The sequence below is a fragment of the Limanda limanda genome, chromosome 20 (genome assembly GCF_963576545.1).
Source record: "Limanda limanda chromosome 20, fLimLim1.1, whole genome shotgun sequence".
Lineage (NCBI taxonomy): Eukaryota > Metazoa > Chordata > Actinopteri > Pleuronectiformes > Pleuronectidae > Limanda > Limanda limanda.
This window is the reverse complement of record NC_083655.1, coordinates 140,001-157,888: the sequence shown is the minus strand read 5'-3', so window position 1 is coordinate 157,888 and position 17,888 is coordinate 140,001. Positions and strand designations below refer to the sequence as shown.

The 17,888-nt window shown below is 42.9% G+C and overlaps 1 protein-coding gene across 1 annotated transcript in view; it reads right to left on the bottom strand.

Moving 5' to 3' along the window:
- Positions 1-2,208: 2,208 nt before the first annotated feature.
- LOC133026787 (melanoma receptor tyrosine-protein kinase-like) overlaps positions 2,209-17,888 on the bottom strand; it is a 28,541-nt gene continuing 12,861 nt past the window's right edge. Inside the window, exons 2-27 of the mRNA XM_061093744.1 lie at positions 14,162-14,313; positions 13,805-14,012; positions 13,411-13,545; positions 13,255-13,323; positions 12,934-13,052; positions 12,654-12,795; positions 11,960-12,073; positions 11,725-11,851; positions 11,493-11,566; positions 11,157-11,247; positions 10,558-10,757; positions 10,340-10,472; positions 9,466-9,556; positions 8,850-9,007; positions 8,563-8,595; positions 7,288-7,432; positions 6,960-7,082; positions 6,776-6,874; positions 5,793-5,978; positions 4,855-5,010; positions 4,663-4,738; positions 4,382-4,528; positions 4,190-4,287; positions 3,608-3,751; positions 3,422-3,515; positions 2,209-3,210 (exon numbers count right to left, since the gene is read on the bottom strand). Coding sequence (XP_060949727.1) covers positions 2,861-3,210; positions 3,422-3,515; positions 3,608-3,751; positions 4,190-4,287; positions 4,382-4,528; positions 4,663-4,738; positions 4,855-5,010; positions 5,793-5,978; positions 6,776-6,874; positions 6,960-7,082; positions 7,288-7,432; positions 8,563-8,595; positions 8,850-9,007; positions 9,466-9,556; positions 10,340-10,472; positions 10,558-10,757; positions 11,157-11,247; positions 11,493-11,566; positions 11,725-11,851; positions 11,960-12,073; positions 12,654-12,795; positions 12,934-13,052; positions 13,255-13,323; positions 13,411-13,545; positions 13,805-14,012; positions 14,162-14,313 — 3,464 coding nt within the window. The 3' untranslated portion in view covers positions 2,209-2,860. The remainder of the gene's footprint in view (positions 3,211-3,421; positions 3,516-3,607; positions 3,752-4,189; positions 4,288-4,381; positions 4,529-4,662; positions 4,739-4,854; positions 5,011-5,792; positions 5,979-6,775; positions 6,875-6,959; positions 7,083-7,287; positions 7,433-8,562; positions 8,596-8,849; positions 9,008-9,465; positions 9,557-10,339; positions 10,473-10,557; positions 10,758-11,156; positions 11,248-11,492; positions 11,567-11,724; positions 11,852-11,959; positions 12,074-12,653; positions 12,796-12,933; positions 13,053-13,254; positions 13,324-13,410; positions 13,546-13,804; positions 14,013-14,161; positions 14,314-17,888) is intronic.

Genomic DNA, 17,888 nt, shown 5'->3' with positions numbered 1-17,888 from the left:
AACGACCGGAAGTGCTGCCTGTCGAGCTTATTCACAGGGTGGATGCTTTCATTGTGAAGGTGTTGGACCGGAAGTGTGCTGTAGCGGCTCTCTGCCAGCAGGTGTCTCTCTTCCACTGTTTCTTTTTCAGTCATTTAAATAAGATTTAAACATAAAAGCGGAAATAAAATAAACAGAAAAGATTTTCTCTCATCACATTAAACTTTGAATTAGTCAAATAAAGACTTTTTACTGAATTTTATCCCTTTTTTTGTTCCAAATCTGTTCTAAATATTGAAATCGTTCAGACGCAGCGGAAATAATCTCAAAGAGTCAATTTCCTGTTTCTCAACTTTGGTTATATTATTTATTTTATATTGTTATGTCATCATGATCTCTGAGGTGTGTCTTGTGTAATGGGATGTGTTGAAGTGTTGTGTTGAAATGTTGAGGTGAAGTCTTGAATGTGTTGCAATGTGTTGAAGTTTTTTGGGGATGATTATCACATGAATTCAAACTTTTTATCTTTTGTTCCTTTTCTTTTGTTGATTTCTACCCTCAGATTTTTCATTGAGTGGAGACGCAGAGTTATATTTTCTTTTAGTTTGGTGTTTGAGTAGATGAACAGATCTGCTGTGAGCAGAATCCAGCACATATTTGCGATGTCCCTGTTGGATTGTGTTCATCTTCCATTAGAGTCACATAACTCACAGTTTATCTGTGAATGTATTCAGATTCCAGATATGGAAGTAATAAGTTATAATTCTTAAATCTCTGTATTGCTACTTTTGGATCACACAATAGACTAACAGCATCTACACGTCTTTTTAATCATTTACTGTTCTACAGTCTTTATTGAGAAGAAACATTTGTTTAAAAAGATCTGAAGCTCATCTTTGTTCAATAAACTGTTGAATAATTAACATCCTGGAGAACCTGAAGAATAATCAGTCTCCTCTCAGCTTCCATATGTTTCCACAAACAGCAGCAGCAACAATAAAACAATGTTTGGCTCATTATTGTCAAGTAAAGGAGAAAATAAAAAAAATATTACAACAGTACAAGTAGTTTCCAGTTGGAAATAACCATGTGATTACAAAGTTAAATTTTTAAAATTCCCCCCCTCAGAGTTCAGACACAAACCAGTGAAATCATCATAAACCAAATGCCACAAAAAATACATGAGATATTTTGGTAAAAAAGAATTACAAAAATAAAAAATGATTCACCGTATTTTACATATATAACTAATATCTACAAGTATAAATAAACAGGCTGGTTTATAACAGAATACATAATCTACATGAAGAAGACTTTAATGTCTTTTAACGTAATTAATACCAGACGCTGATAATCACAGCTGTAAAGAGTATTTTCATTTATAGTCAGACATGTTGAAATATGTGCTGGTTAGAGATGTTAAAGTGGGATTTTTCACTAGAAATAACCACTAAAATATATCTAAAGAAGGACGACATGTAGCTCCCAAAACCAAAGCCGAATCATCTCGATCGCCCCCTGGTGCCTGACTGTAGCATAGCTCATAAACCTCCTCCTCCATGTTAGCAGATGGGACCAAACTAAAGAATATAAGTAGATGTTAAATAAATGTTTGTAAAGACGTTTCTGTCACTTCAGCTCGTTCTTCTCTCTGATGTTTGTTCAAGTGTTTCTGATCAGTTTGGTTTGAATCGGTTATTTGATGATATAAAAACAGGCTGAGACGTCGTGATCACTGCACAGACTGTTAATAACGTCATCACCACAAGATGGCAGCCTTTGTGTCTGAGATATTTTAGCTTGACTTTTGGAGGAAGTTGAGACGAGTCATCTTTATTTACAGTCTTTGATCTTTATTTACAGTCACCTACTTGAAGTTATTTAAAAATGTCTAAAGTGACTTGGAATAGAAGAAGAAGTAAAATTGTATTTACCTTTAGAAAAGAGTATTCTCCATTATTTGAGGAAGACAGGATTGGACAAAATAATTTAATATGAACATGATAACTATGATTCACACTCCAACATTAGACCGAAGAAGAAGACGGAGAAGCTGTTAAATATCAAGTCTGAAACATGCAGTTCAGGCTGAGCAGGGAACAGGAGGAAGAGGACGTGCTCAAGCAAGTGCTTTTGTGGCATTTGTCATGTGGGGTAATGAGAGATACAGTAGGTGGCGGTAATGCACCTTGACGTTGTTGCCAACCGCCAATAAACCGAACAAAGAAGAAGAGGATAGATTTTCTTTTTATTTGTATAAAAAGCTGCAAAAAAGCTGCACATCACCAGTAGGGGGCATCACTGGTCTCTTACGGTCACTCGTCAGATAAACGCCACAGATCATCTCATTTTCGGTCAATTTTAATTCTTCTAAAATTATATTTCCCATTTTCAATAATAATACACTATAATGATTTCCCGCACATTTACAAACCTGAAATAATGATAATTTAATTTCCTTCGGGTTTTCAGTATCAATAAAGAAGCAAATACTGACGAACGCAGGATACAGAGACAGGAAGTTGACGAATCTCAGAGTGTAATGTTTTTGTGTCTCTTCGTCCATCATGTCACTAAACTATGGATTTCCACTGAGACGCAGACAGAATACATTAGTTAACATTAGAAAAGACATGAGACAGACGGACGAGTCTCTGGGAAACTGTCGTGACAGCAGCTGACGTGTTGAGTTTCCTGCTGCTTCCTGTTCGCGTGCCGTTGAGCAACACGCAGTACGCAGAGGTTGAGTTCCAGTGTATCTACAACTCTCAGTGTGAACATGGTGAGTCAGTGTTTAAATTAACTTGAGTCGGTCTGAATCACAGGAAGCCATGTTCTGTTTCCACTAAACTTACAGCTTCAGCTTGCAGGTTGCTGCCCTCTAGCGGGCAGGAGCGTACAGTGCAGCTCCCAGACCCAGGTACTCCAGGTTCTCGGCCGCCGGGAGGAACGCACCATCAGCGTTGAAGGAAGAGGGGTTATCCTGCGGCAGGAAGTCGGCCTGGTAGTCCGGGTTGTCAAGGCTGTTCCAAGCAGCCAGGGGGAGGGGCTTCTGGGTGGCGTTCAGGTAGTCTGGTCCCTCTGGAGCTCGGCTGAAGATCTTCAGATCATCCCGCGAAACAGGAAGTGAGGAGGCGCCCAAGCCCAAACTCAGATCCTCGTAGTTTGGATTCAAGGCCTCAGACAGTCGGCTGCTGCAGCTGGTTCCACTCACGCTCTGGTTCATGTACTCTAGAGAAAAAACACACACGCGTGTGATCAGACAAAATAATTGATCATTTATTCATGTTGCTGTTTCCTGCTCGTTAAAGTGTTAAAGAAAGAAACATTTTCATTCACTCAGCAAACATCAATGTTACATCAATTTTGTCTCAATATTGGAATATGACGTTTTTTAATTTCCTGTAAAGTTGTTGTTTTTATGATTCGATTGTGTTCGTACCGTGAACAGTGAAGTCGTCTTTATCCGGCGAGTTGTGAGTCGGATCAGTGATGTAACGCAGAGCGACGCTGTTCTCTCTGATTGGTCGACCGTTCTGACATAAACACAGACAGTGTTAATGTGTGTGTGTGTGTGTGTGTACAGACGTACAGATATATGTGTGTGTGTGTGCGTGTGTGTATTTACCGTGGTGTTACAGCGCTGGTTGTCATGGTTACCCAGTCCTTTACTAGGCAGCAAGTATTCGTCAGCATCCACCACGTCGTCAGTGTCGTCTGAGCTCAACAGGCGAGAGAAGAACCTGCTGTCGGTCGGACTGGGGAGGTCGCCCTGGCAACCAGTCACAGGCGGTTAGTTGGGTTAGTTTAGTTGCATTTTATTTTGTATGTTAGTTAGTTAGTTAGATACTTAGTTAGCAGGGCGATTTTTTTATCTCTTTCTTGAACATTTTGAGATGAAAGGTTAGTTTTAATATTTATAATAATTTAAATTTTATAAATTTCATTATGAATACCATTATGAATTATTCTCTGAAAATCTGCGAAAAATTCATAACGAAAAACTGATATTTATAAGTGTGAGATTTGATCCGAATACAAATCTGGTGAATAAAAAATGCTGGTTGATGTGTGAGATATAGTGACTGATAGAAATGATTTAAGAACTATAAAACAAAATATCTTCAATTGCAATAAACCAGAATGTTCCATAACGAAAGTCCAACACACACACACACACACACACACACACACACACACACATGTTCACCTGTATCACCAGGTATCTGGATGGATCTCTGGCCATTTTAGAGAACTCCAGCGTCAGTTCCCTGAACCTCGGACGACTCGACGGCTCGATCATCCAACCTGACAACAGCGAGCAAACGTGAATCTTCCCAATCGACTCAAATCCTCTGACTTCTCGTCTATTGACGCCTTCAGCTTCGATATTTTCTCTCACATTTGACCATGACCGTGTAGACGTCAATGGTGCAGATGGGAGGCTGAGGCAGCCGCTCTCCTCTCTCCAGCACGGAGGCGATATCGCGTGCTGGGATTCCGTCGTACGGTTTGCAGCCGAAGGTCATCAGCTCCCACACGGTCACACCTGCAGACAGAACATCATCTGTTAGATCTGACAGAAGTTCCCTCTGTGGAGTTCTGTCTTCAGAACAACATTTCATTCTGGCTCAGTTGTCTGATCAGCTGCTGTTGAAACATCTGGACGCAGGTTGGCCTCACCGTAGCTCCACACGTCGCTCTGATGTGTGTACGTCCACTGGAGGATCGACTCCAACGCCATCCACTTGATTGGAACCTACAGGAGGTGTCGAGGGACAATCAGGAGGTGTGTTACAGGGTGGGGTTAAAGGTCACAGGTCACAGAGTGTGCCAAACAGGTCGCATGAAGAGATGAAGACCAGACACACTCACCTTTCCTCCATCAGCCTGGTACTCCTTCTCATCAGCCGTCAGCAGCTTGGCCAGGCCGAAGTCAGTGATTTTAACGTGGTTCGGAGTTTTCAGCAGAACGTTCCTCGCCGCCAGGTCTCGATGCACCAGGTGACGATCCTCCAGGTAGTTCATCCCCTGTGTACACACACACACACACACACACACGCACACGCACGCACACACGCACGCACGCACGCACGCACCCACGCACACACACACGCACACACACACACAAACACACACACACAAACACACACACACACACACACACACAAACACACACACACACAAATCAGTCCTCTATATACTGTTTCATCCAGACTCACATTAGATCAACATTGACCAGATCTACTCCGGGTTAGGGAACCAAATTTGAAGAAATTCCCTCAAGAGGTTCTTTAGACATCATGTTCCCAAGAGTGAGAAATCTATCAAATCTTATTTGTACTGCCCATAAATCCCAGTTAGTCTCTCAGATGTTAACAAGGATCAACTTCCTGTTCTTAACTCAACACGAGTCAAACAGAAACTTAGTGATCAGTGAATCCAGCTCAGTCCCTGTGAGGATCCTCTCCCAGCAGGATTCACTTCAGACTGAAAACCTGAAAACATGAAGCCGGCTCCTGGTCTCACCAGAGACCTGCAAACCAACCCGTCTTCCTGAAAACATGTAGATTTAATTAGCTTACATATGGAGCTAACCCCCCCCATCTCCCTCCAGGCTTAAGTCAAAAGTGTGGGAAAAAGGGAAAACCTCAGTTAACCCCCCCCCCCCCCCCCCCCGACCTTGGAGTGTGAATTTTCCCAGCATTGAAACAAATGAGCCTGGAGACAGAGAACAGAGTCTCAACACACACTAATAGAAGCAGCAGGTTCTCAGAGCTCATGCCTCTGATCCGTGGACCACGTGCACTCACCTTGGCGATCTGCACGCACCAGTTCAGCAGCCAGCGCCCCCCCACCTGCTCCCGGTGGTGCCGGACGTAGTCCAGCAAGCAGCCGTACGGCATCAGCTGCGTGACCAGCTGCACTGACGACGTCAGGCAGATTCCCAGCAGACGACACACATGAGGGTGATCCACACTCGCCATGACATACGCCTCCTACACACAGACACACACACACACACACACACACACACACACACACACACACACACACACACACACACACACACACACACACACACACACACACACACACACACACACACACACACACACACACACACACACACACACACATAATCAGTGAAGGATGTCCTGAAAGTGAAAACTTGAGAAGAGAGCTCAGACCTCTGGAGATTTCTCAAATCTTTTATTCAGAAATGAATTCTCTGAACTGAGTCCAAACCGGCTTCATGTGTTTGTTCAAGAGTTTCATTGGATCTGTTAGTTTTGGTTTCACATTGTAATTAAGGGACTAAAGAATTTAGTCTGACAAAGATACATCCTGTCATCATCACCTCTATGGGCGGGGTCTACTTGTACTTGACTCTGATTGGTTTGTAGATGGCGTCTAGCATCAGCACCTTTAGGCCCAGTACTCCACAGTACTAGGGTACCCCAGTACTGCAGTACTCCACAGTACTAGAGTACCACAGTACTGCAGTACTCCACAGTACTACAGTAGAAAAACAATTGTGATAATGTGATTTGTTTTTTTTCCAGGAAACAAAATACTAAAATGCAAAAATAGTACAATAGTTATTTTAAACACAGATTATGATAGCGTGGCTCAACAGGAGGGAGAAGAAGAAGAAAACAAAGAGAAACAGCGATCAGAAGAAGAGGAGGAGGAGGAGGAGGAGGAGGAGGAGGAGGAGGAGGAGGAGGAGGAGGAGGAGGAGGAGGAGGAGGAGGAGGAGGAGGAGGAGGAGGAGGAGGAGGAGGAGTCTCACGTCCAGGATCTCTTGGTTGGCTTTAGGTGATGTTGCTTCTCTCAGAACTTTGATGGCAACGGGGATCTTCACGTTCTCTCCCTCAGGAATCCACAGACCCTAAAACACAGAGTTTTCTTTTATCCATGTTAAGTGCAGCAGACATGTGGTCACGTGACCGTGTGTGTGCGTCACATGTCCTCACCTTGAAGACGGTGCCAAAGGCCCCGGAGCCGAGGACCCGGATCTTTTTAAACTCCGTCTCCTTCAGGATTCTCAGCAGCGCCTGGTTCGGAGCTTCTCCACTCGGAGTCAACGGCTCCACCAGCTGACCCACAGTCAACGATGATCACAGGAGGGAGGGATGGAGGAATAAACCAATAGATGGACAAATGGACTGATTACATCCAAAAACTAAATCTAGTAAATATAACGTGAAATAAATATAAATAAAAACAAAATGTTTTAAGTCTTAAGTAGATAAACAACCTGTTTGAACGATACGAAACAGAAAATGAAAGCCAGCCTCTCACCTCTCTCTCCTGCAGGAGGCGCCGCAGAGTCCTCTTCCTCCTGATTCGTTGTCGCCGTAGCAACACAAAGATGACCAATGTCACTATAACAGCGACAAAGAGTCCTCCAACTACTCCCACCGCCAACATGGAGGAACCAGCAGCACTGTAAGGACACACACACACACACACACACACACACACACACACACACACACACACACACACACACACTTGACTGTAGATGTGTATTTACCTCTATATTCTATAAATCCTTTATATCATGATATTTGTTCCTCACCTTCAAGGCCCTTAATAACATGGCACCATTATACCTCAAAGAGCTGATAGTACCTTATCAACCCACTAGAGCCCTGAGCTCCCAGAACTCAGACTGTCGTCCCTAAAGTCTCTAAAAGTAGAGGAGGAGCCAGAGCTTCAGCATCAAGCTCCTGTGGAATCATCTCAGCTTCAGTTGTGGAAGCAGACTCCATCTGTACGTCTAAGATTCGAACCTTCCTTTACGATAAAGCTTATATTTAGAGCCGGTCCAGGCTTGTTTTAGACCTGATCTTAGTTCTGCTGCTATAGGTCTAGAAGGTCGGGGTCACATGACACACGGAGCTTCTCTTTCCAGCTTCTCCTTCCTAATCCTAATCACATTAAAGAAATGAATATCTCATCAATACATGTTACTGACTGGACTTCTTCCCCTTGAGTCCCTTTGCCTCATCGTCCAGATCCACATGGTGGCTTATGATGGTGGATCGAGAATCAGAGATCGGGATCGTAATGGTGGCTCCTGATGGTGGATCATGATTGTGGACTATCAAGACTGCTTGATATATAATATTTCTCCTCAGATACTCGACCATTACTGACAATAATCAGTTCATTGACCTTCAGTTCTGCTACAAAGTGTTTATTCTAATCAAAGCTGTAAATACTCTGATCTTTACGATGTTTGCCTTTACACTGTCAAGAACTCCATATCCTTCAACTTAGCTAACTATCTATATGGTAATTTTGGTTATAGTTATTAATCAGAGTTCCAAATTTGTAGTTAGTACTTTTATGAGGATTCATCAATAAATTTGCAAGACTTTTCCCTTCCTTTGAATGGTGCTGCCCCGAGGTTACCTTAATCAATTAAAGTTATTATTTATTATTATTGCACAACTGATTTTTGTGAACTTGAACTGGTCCCATTGATTAGTCTTGACTGTTGTCATGGAAACCAGGACATAATGTCACATTTGATCAGCTCTCATCGACCCATGATGAACTCTGTCTCACCCTGTACACCCGGACAGACCCGGTCCGGAACACCTGCGGACACAGACACACAAACGTCAGTCTCTCCCCGTGTCAGATCTGGGTTAGGGTTAGGGTCAGGGTTAGGGTCAGGGTTAGGGTCAGGGTCAGGGTTAGGGTTAGGGTCAGGGTCAGGGTCAGGGTTAGGGTCAGGGTCAGGGTTAGGGTCAGGGTTAGGGTTAGGGTCAGGGTTAGGGTTAGGGTTAGGGTTAGGGTTAGGGTTAGGGTCAGGGTTAGGGTTAGGGTTAGGGTCAGGGTTAGCGGCTCACCCCTGGGTGCAGTTCTGGTGACAGGCCTGACACTGGCCCGTGTCGTCGGCGTACTTCCAGACCAGCGTGTCTCCGCCCCCTGGGACCCCGCGGGGACATCGTGTCACGCAGTGGGGGCCGTCCTGGGCATGGGCGCACTGGGAACACTGGTTGGGACCCTGTAAGTGGAACAATTTACTCAAGGTCTTCTTAAGTGTTTTATAATATAAAGTTATCAAATTTCTAATGAATAATACTTTTGTAAGATATAACTTGAAACATTTGTCATCTTTTAAATTGTATTATTCATAAATCTGATTTATCTATAATTCTGTTTTTTATTTTTTCCTTTCACTCAGTTTTTATTGATTTATATTCTGTGGATTTTTTTCCCTTTTATTTCTGATTCTGAAACACCTCCTCTCTCTCGTTTAATATTTTATTATTTTTTAGTTAGTTCCTTATCTTTTAAGATGTTATCATTCTATCTATGTCACTGTTTCACTGCACACATTTATCAGGTTTATTATTCTTTGTGATTGAATGTAACAGTTAATGGTCTGTATTTATAAAGCTGTTTGCTCGTCTGGATGAAGTCAAACTATGAGCAGAGATCTGTAGAAAGTAAAGTACTGACCGGACCGTGACAGGCTGGAGTCCCGGGAGTCAGCTGACACTCGGGATGACACTGCACACAGCTGCCGTTCACCTCCACCTCTCTGGGTTCACTGAGGACGAACATGTGTCCAATGTTAATGCTCACAATTCATTCTGTTCCCTTTGTGTTAATCATAAAAGGAATGTGACAATTTGGCTCCGATCTGCCCCCTAGTGCACAACCTTTAATCCTTCGGGTGATTATTTCATTTTTGTGACATTAAAGACCAAAATCATCAACACAATCACCTGTGTTCTATCTGTTATAAATTATATTTACATGATATTTTCAAAATCTGTACTTTTAATCAAAGAAACATTGCATTCTTTGTGTTTGTTAGAAGAGTCAAAAGTGACTTTTTATCCAGTTTGAAGTCACATTTTTACACTTTCTTACATCTTGGTGTTTTTTTACTCATACTACTTAATATCTGAAGCAATTGAGGATTTTAGTTGTCGTCGTCTGGATCTGAAGTTTTCAGAGAAACAAGCTGAGCAAATGTTAGCAGCAGCTCGAGTCTCAGCCAATCAGAGACGAGTCAGAGAAACACTGAGTAAGCTGCTTTATTAAATCCTGGAGTGAACCAGCTATTTGTTTTGGAGGAGGAGACGTCTGAGGAGAATTCAAATAAAAATCTCCTGAACCATCAACACTGGAGGAATCTAACCAGGAGAAGACTTCAACTCCCATCATCCCACATTGCTACAGTCAACGATTTCTGTCTGTAGTTATTGTTCTGAGAGAGAGACCCCTAGTGGCAGAATGCTACGTGTGAGTGTAATAATGGTCCTGATCTGCTGCGGTTCACAGCCTTGCTCTTGATGTTCTGTTGAGCCGGGTTCTGCTCTCTCACCCCTGCAGCCGGTTACAGAAGGCCACACAGCGCCGCTCGCGGTCAAAATGTCGACAGGAGACGCACATGGTCGGACCTGGACCCCAGCAGCCGCCATCTGTACACTCATCATCACAGGTTCGATTCTGTTGTTCTTTGAGAGAGCGAGAAAAAGGTTTTCTTATTCCTCCACTTTCACTCGACACAGAGGTGAACTCGACAAACATTCAGAAACTCACCACAGACACCGGGGGCAGAATTGTCCCGCATCTTGATGGTCTGGTCCTTGGATCTGAAGAGGCGGGTCCACTGTTCGGGTCGATTGTAGCAGAGCTGGAGATTGTCTTTGAAGATCACCTTCCCATCGCTCACCTCCTTCAGGGAGCGCAGACCCAGCCAGCGGAGGTGCTTCGCTTTCACCACCACCAAACTGTGTTTACTAGAGAGACACGATTTCAGTAAGTCCAACACATTGGCTACATATATACATATATGTGGGTCATACATGATGTTTCATGATTAGCTGATCTCAGGGCAGTAAATATATAAAGAACAATAAAGGATCCAGGAATTCCATTACTGAAGTGGGAAAGATTTTTCAACAGAGAAACCGTTCTTTGTTTCACTCTGTAAATGAGCTTGAATAAACATCGATGATCGGTTCAAAAAATTATAAAAAGGTCTTAAAAAAGACAGTGACTGACAGAATACAGTTGAATTTGTTTGCACTTGCATGTTAACATAAAAAGAAAATCAAACATTAAAAAAACATCTAAATATCAAGACTATTGGTCTAAATGAATTGTGTCTGTACTAAGAAACAGTTCCTGAGACTCACGTGTGCGTGGTTCTCCCTCTGATGATCTCCAGGTTCTCGAACACAGACAGTGAGGTCAGGTTCTCCGGCCACGACTGGATCAGCAGATAACCTGGAGGACACACAGGTGAGAGCAGAGGGTTGAGTTTAAATGATTAAATGATTTACCTTTAATTTTGAAGTCTGCCACTATTTGAATGCTTGCAGATGATTCCACAGGTTATTCTTCAGGATTGGGCAGATTAGGCTGTTGGCTGCTATGAGCTGTGAGAGACTTGTTTCAACATAGTGACTAATGTGGAGCTAAATAAAGTTTACCACTGAACTGCTTGTGTCAAAAAGTGACTCTTGACCTACCGGTGATTTCCTTCACTGTCCTGAAGTACTCCAGCTTCACAGGGTCCATGGGCGGGATTTTATAATGAGCATCTCTGGAAGAGCCAATTAAAACAACTTTCAAATACTGACATCAACGCCGATTTTTAATATGAACGTTTGGTTTCGGACACAACGCTGAAGCCAAGTTGCTGCTGAATTTATTTAATCTATAATATTAATAGTGAGAGAAAGTAATAATTCAGAATTGGACCCGGTGAAGGAGGTTTCGAGGAGCGAGACATGTCCATTGATTATGGTGCAGTTCCTGAAGGATTCGATGTTGGAGGCGTTCACAGCCAGGGTGTCGGTCAGAGAGCCGACCCCGACTCCGTCACAGGCTGGAGGATGAAACAAGACAAGGTTTTATCAAATATAATTTGATCTAATATCAAACATATTTATTTAAATATTCAAGTCTTTCTCTCTCTGTCTTTAGGTCACTCTACCTTTGGGACAGGGTCCGCCACACTCTTTGCAGCGTTGGACTCCGTCCTCCTCAACCTCGTACATTCCAGCGCTGCAGGTTCGAACACAGGACCCGTCTGTCACCACGTAGTTATCTGCGCTCACACAAAACCACTCACTTCAGCCTCGGAGACATTTCCCTCTCAGCTGACCCACAGAAAGTCTGAAACCAACCGATACACTACGGCGGAATCATGTCCTGATCCGTTAATAAGAATGACAGCTCATTAATTGATTGATAAGTGATTCATTGTTTACTTGCAGCAGCGTTGGACATGTGAATATTTACAAGTTTACAAGAATACTTTTTATTTTATTCACTGAAGGATCATTTGGTTGTTCATCCACTAATCATGGATGATATGAACCTGCTTACGGTTTAATGTGTCAAAATACAATACAACTTTACAAACAACGAATCTTAACCAGAACAATAGGGTTAGGGCTAAAAGACAGAAGTCATTAGAACAGATTATAATATTCATGTCTGATCAATCAAAACAAATAAATCTGAGGTGTTGGGGTTCTGGGAAATTCAGCGTCGCCTGGAGACCTGAAAGACTTTATACAACATTAAGACTTCAAATCAGAATCAGTTCTGTCTGATGAGTTGTAATGTCTGCAGCCACCAGCAGGTGCAACTGATGTGAGTCAGATGAATGTTAAAGTTCGTACGTGGGCAGGACATGATGCAGATCGCCCCGAAGGCGAACTTGGCGTTGGGGTTGTTGTCCACCTGGTGGGTTGTCATGTTGTAAATCTTTGGAGGGGGACATTCGTTTTTACACGTCCCGTCATCATTAAATTTCCTGCACGCCTGGAGGGGCGACAGGGGGCGCTGTCATTAGTGTGAGTCACATCTCATTAGAAAACATTTTCTCTCTATACTTGTTATCATCATCATCAATTCGACTCTGAGGACTAATATGAGTTGAGACGCAGCCGAGTCACTGACCAGACAGTCGGTGGCGTGCGGCCCGGTGCAGCCCGCCGCACACTGGTCGTTACAGCAGTCGCTCGGCTTCGGACCTCGACACCTGCGGCTGCACTGGGACGCACACTGCAGCTTAGTGACTGGAAACAGATTATAACATTCATGTATTATAAATCCTTCTTTATTCATTATTAAATCATGAATTTATATTAGAATAAATAATTAACATATAGTAATATAAATATACTTTATTTATCATTCACTTATTTAACATTATAGAATTAAACATGTGAATAAAAAATAAAAGTTTTGTATAATTGCAGAAGAAGAAATAAAAAGTACATCTCTGGCAGTGATGTTGTCCTGTTGCCCAACACGAACCGTTCACACAACTCGTGTCACACTTGTCACCTACAAACACACAAACACACACAGACACACACTTCATCAGGACCAAACACAGCCCAGATGTTAAACACAGATGTTGATCATACCAACATTTTCTGGGGAACGTGTCCATCTCGAATCTCATGCTGGGATTGGTGTCGTTGTCCAGGACGTCCCACCACTGGATGGTGTCAGTGTGACACAGCAGAGGATTGTTGGTCATCTTAACCCCCCCCCTCAGAATCTCTGTGAGGAGATAAAGAATTACTGAGGTCACTCTGACCTTTGAACCCCACACACACTACACACAGACACACAAACACACATCGCACAACACATCTCAGTTGTGTGTCTGGGTGGGTTGTGTGTGTGTTACCAGTCTGGTTGGTGAACAGCAGTTGTCTCAGTCTACCTGTGTAGTCCAGTGTGTGTGTGTGTGTGTGTGTGTGTGTGTGTGTGTGTGTGTGTGTGTGTGTGTCTGTGTGTGTGTGTCTGTGTGTGTTACCAGTCAGGTTGCTGAGCAGCAGTTGTCTGAGTCCACTTGTGTAGTCCGGTGTGTCAGACGACTGGTTCCTTTTGTAGTTGGACATCACCGACAGAGAGAATTGACCCTCGTACAGGATCTGACCTCGGATCAGCCTCAGATTGACCAATGGGATCGTAGCGACCTCGTTCATGGCGATCAGAATGTACCCGCCCACTTCCTGGATGGACTAAAACCAAAGAGGAAAGACAAACAAATAAAATCAGGTTTTAAATAAAATAACATTTTAACCAGCAACGATTGAAACATATGAAAGTTTTCCCATTATATATATCTATAAGTGAGAGTGACTTGTGGGTAAAGTTCTCAATGTCGCACCTGGAGGAACGACAGGTCATGATGCTGCAGAGCGTACGTCACCTCCAGATTCTCCAGAACCACCGAACAGTTGGAATACATCCTCACTAGGTTGTCATAGTGATTCTCATGTGTCATCAACAACGTCAGGTGGTTACTCGTCCCCTGACACACTGACAGAGAGGGAGAGAGAGAGAGAGAGAGAGAGAGAGAGAGAGAGAGAGACAGAGAGAGAGAGAGAGAGAGAGAGAGAGAGAGAGAGAGAGAGAGAGAGAGAGAGAGAGAGAGAGAGACAGAGAGAGAGAGAGAGAGAGAGAGAGAGAGAGAGAGAGAGAGAGAGAGAGAGAGACAGAGAGAGAGACAGAGAGAGAGACAGAGAGAGAGAGAGAGAGAGAGAGACAGAGAGAGACAGAGAGAGAGAGAGAGAGAGAGAGAGAGAGAGAGAGAGAGAGAGAGAGAGAGAGAGAGAGAGAGAGAGAGAGAGAGAGAGAGAGAGAGAGAGAGAGAGAGAGAGAGAGACAGAGAGAGAGACAGAGAGAGAGACAGAGAGAGAGACAGAGAGATAGTGAGTGAGGACATGAACTTTGAAGAGAAAGGGTCATTTCTCTCTCTACAAGAGGGTCCAGGCCCCTCGAAAGTGTCATGGGAGAACTCTGAGGTCAGATCCAAGATGTTTGGGATCCTGTAGTTTATCAGAGCAAAGCAACTCATCTCATGGAAATACTTGAGTAAAGTAGGGTAAATGTACTTAGTTATTTTCCATCACTGATATTTACGAGGCTGAACAAGAAGCTGTGAGCCAGCAGATAAGGAGCAGGAAGCTGCGACACAGATTCAGAGAAACATCAGCTGACCGACAGTTTGTCGTTACACGTTAAAGTTCAACTTGCACAGAGAGATGTGTGATGTCACAGCGGGACATTTGATCTGTTTGTTGAGAGGATTGAAAATGGAAATCGGAGACGTTCTTTATTGAGTTTTTTAAATTACTCCAGCGAGCTTTTAATAACCCAGCGGTGTGGTGTCAGCCGCCTGGAGGCGTGTCTCACCTGGAGGCGTGTCTCACCTGTCCGGCGGGTTTGTCTTCCACACCTGTTTCAGAAGCAAACATTCCACACTATCAGCTGAGGGTAAAAAGTTCAGGAGACGCCATGAGGCAAAAGAAAGAAGTGATATAACCCTTACCCCATAATAATAAAAATAATCCTAAAATAATAATAATAACAAACAAAACAGCTGTTCTCTGCCTCTCTTTGATTGGTTGACGCCTCACTGTGGGGGCAGCCCATTGGTCAAACCCCAAGGGAGAGGGGTCCACATCTGGACAAACACACACACACACACAAAGACACACAAACAAACACACACAAAGACACACACACACAAACGCACACATACACACACTTGTTGAACTGTTTGTTCAGGGACAGGTCAGATCTCTGGATAATGGCTAGTATCTTATTGGATGACATGTTTGACTGCTGTATGGAATGGTGCACATGAAAACACTTTCTCTGTGGTTTGTGCACACGCGTGTCAATGAGAGTCGCATGGCTACAGTTCAGCAAGATGAATCAGAGAAAGAATGGCAGAGAGCAAACACTGGATCAGTCAAATCCTCTTTATCCATCTTGTCTACTGAGTCAGCAGCAAGACAAAGAAGAAAACAAGAATGAGAAGAGAAAGGAAAGAAAAGCATAAAGAAGGAATAAAACACCAACAGCCAAACCTCCACCAACAGTAACATTCAATCAATCTGCACTCAACCCACACACACTCATTTAAATCAGTCTCTAAATATATACACATTTTTAAATCAAGATCTATGAATTATTCTCTTAGAAATCACTGAAACAAAAGTTCTATATTTCACAATAACGTGAAGAAATTGTTTTATTTAAACTTAATGCATCCTTCCACCAAGTCCACTGGTAAACAGACAAACAAAGAAATAAACAGGAAGTAAAGAGACAAATACAACCACAAACATGATGTGCTGCAGACGAGAGTTTCTGTCTTATCTGTTTTGACCTTTATTCAAGGTTTGACAAACACACACACACACACACACACACACACACACACACACACACACACACACACATACACAAACACACACACACACACACACACACACACACACACACACACACACACAGGAATCCTGTGTTAAGGCCGATTTATAGAACACTGACTACAACTGCGGCTGACGGACTCGTTTTGGTTTATGGTTCCCAAAGGGTTGCGCGTGTTAATTCCCCGCCAGACCACTAGGTGGAGTAACGTGTTTACAGGGACCTGGTTGACCGCTTTGTGAAGTGGTGTGGGGAGAACCGCATGCAGCTCAACGTGGCGAAGACGAGGGAGATGGTGGTGGACTTCAGGAGGAACAAGCCCCTGCCCTCTCCTGTCTGCATCGGTGGGACGGATGTGGAGGTGGTGTCTGCATACAAGGACCTGGGGGTCACACTGGACAATAAACTGGACTGGTCCACCAACACACAGGCCGTCTACAAGAAGGGCCTGAGCCGGCTCTACTTCCTGAGGAGGCTCAGGTCCTTCCACGTCTGCAACAAGATGCTGCAGATGTTCTACCAGTCTGTTGTGGCGAGCACCATCTTCTTTGCTGTGGTGTCCTGGGGTGCGGGCATCAAGGCAAAGGACGCCAACAGACTGAGAAAACTCATCAGGAAGGCAGAGTCTGTGGTTGGCTCTAAGCTGGTCCCCCTGGAGGAGGTGGTGGAGGACAGGATGCTGGCAAAACTGCTGGCAATCATGGACCATCCCTCTCACCCCCCCCACAAAACCCTGGACAAGCTAAGGAGCAGCTTCAGCCACAGACTCATTCAACCCCCCCGCTGCTCGAAGGAACGATACAGGAAGTCGTTCCTCCCAACTGCAATAAGACTGTTCAACTCCTCCCCCTCTGTCAGAGCCACCATCACAGAACTGCACTAAACCTGTCTCCTGCTCTGTGGACCTGTACAACACTCCATATACACTTACTGCACATCATATGTGACATGTGTTCATATACACCATAATGATATTATATATCATTTTATACAATAATATTGTCTTTTGCACACATTATATTATCTATTGTAAAGTCAAATTCTTATATTTATACCTCTACTATATATCATATCATATTATATCATACTCTCTGTATATTCTTTGTATATATACGTTTATATACACATATTTATACATGTGTACATGTTATTATTATTATATTTACTATTATTATTATATATACTGTTGCTGCCATTATTAGTATATACTGCTATTGTATTGGTAAAATTACTATCATATATAAATATACTATGATATATTATATACTATATATACTGTACTTTTTTTATATACTGTCTAACAATAACATTACCATCATATCATCAGTACTATTACCATCATCTTGCCACTGCACCTTATCTACCTATTTATGTTTCTGTTTTTATTCTTTCTACCTCATTATTTTTATTTTATTCTATTTTATTGTATTTTATTGTATTCAAATATACCGGTTGCTATGACGACTTAATTTCCACTCGGGGATGAATAAAGTAATCTATCTATCTATCTATCTATCTATCTATCTATCTATCTATCTATCTATCTATCTATCTATCTATCTATCTATCTATCTATCTATCTATCTATCTATCTATCTATCTATCTATCTATCTATCTATCTATCATCTATCTATCTATCTATCTATCTATCTATCTATCTATCTATCTATCT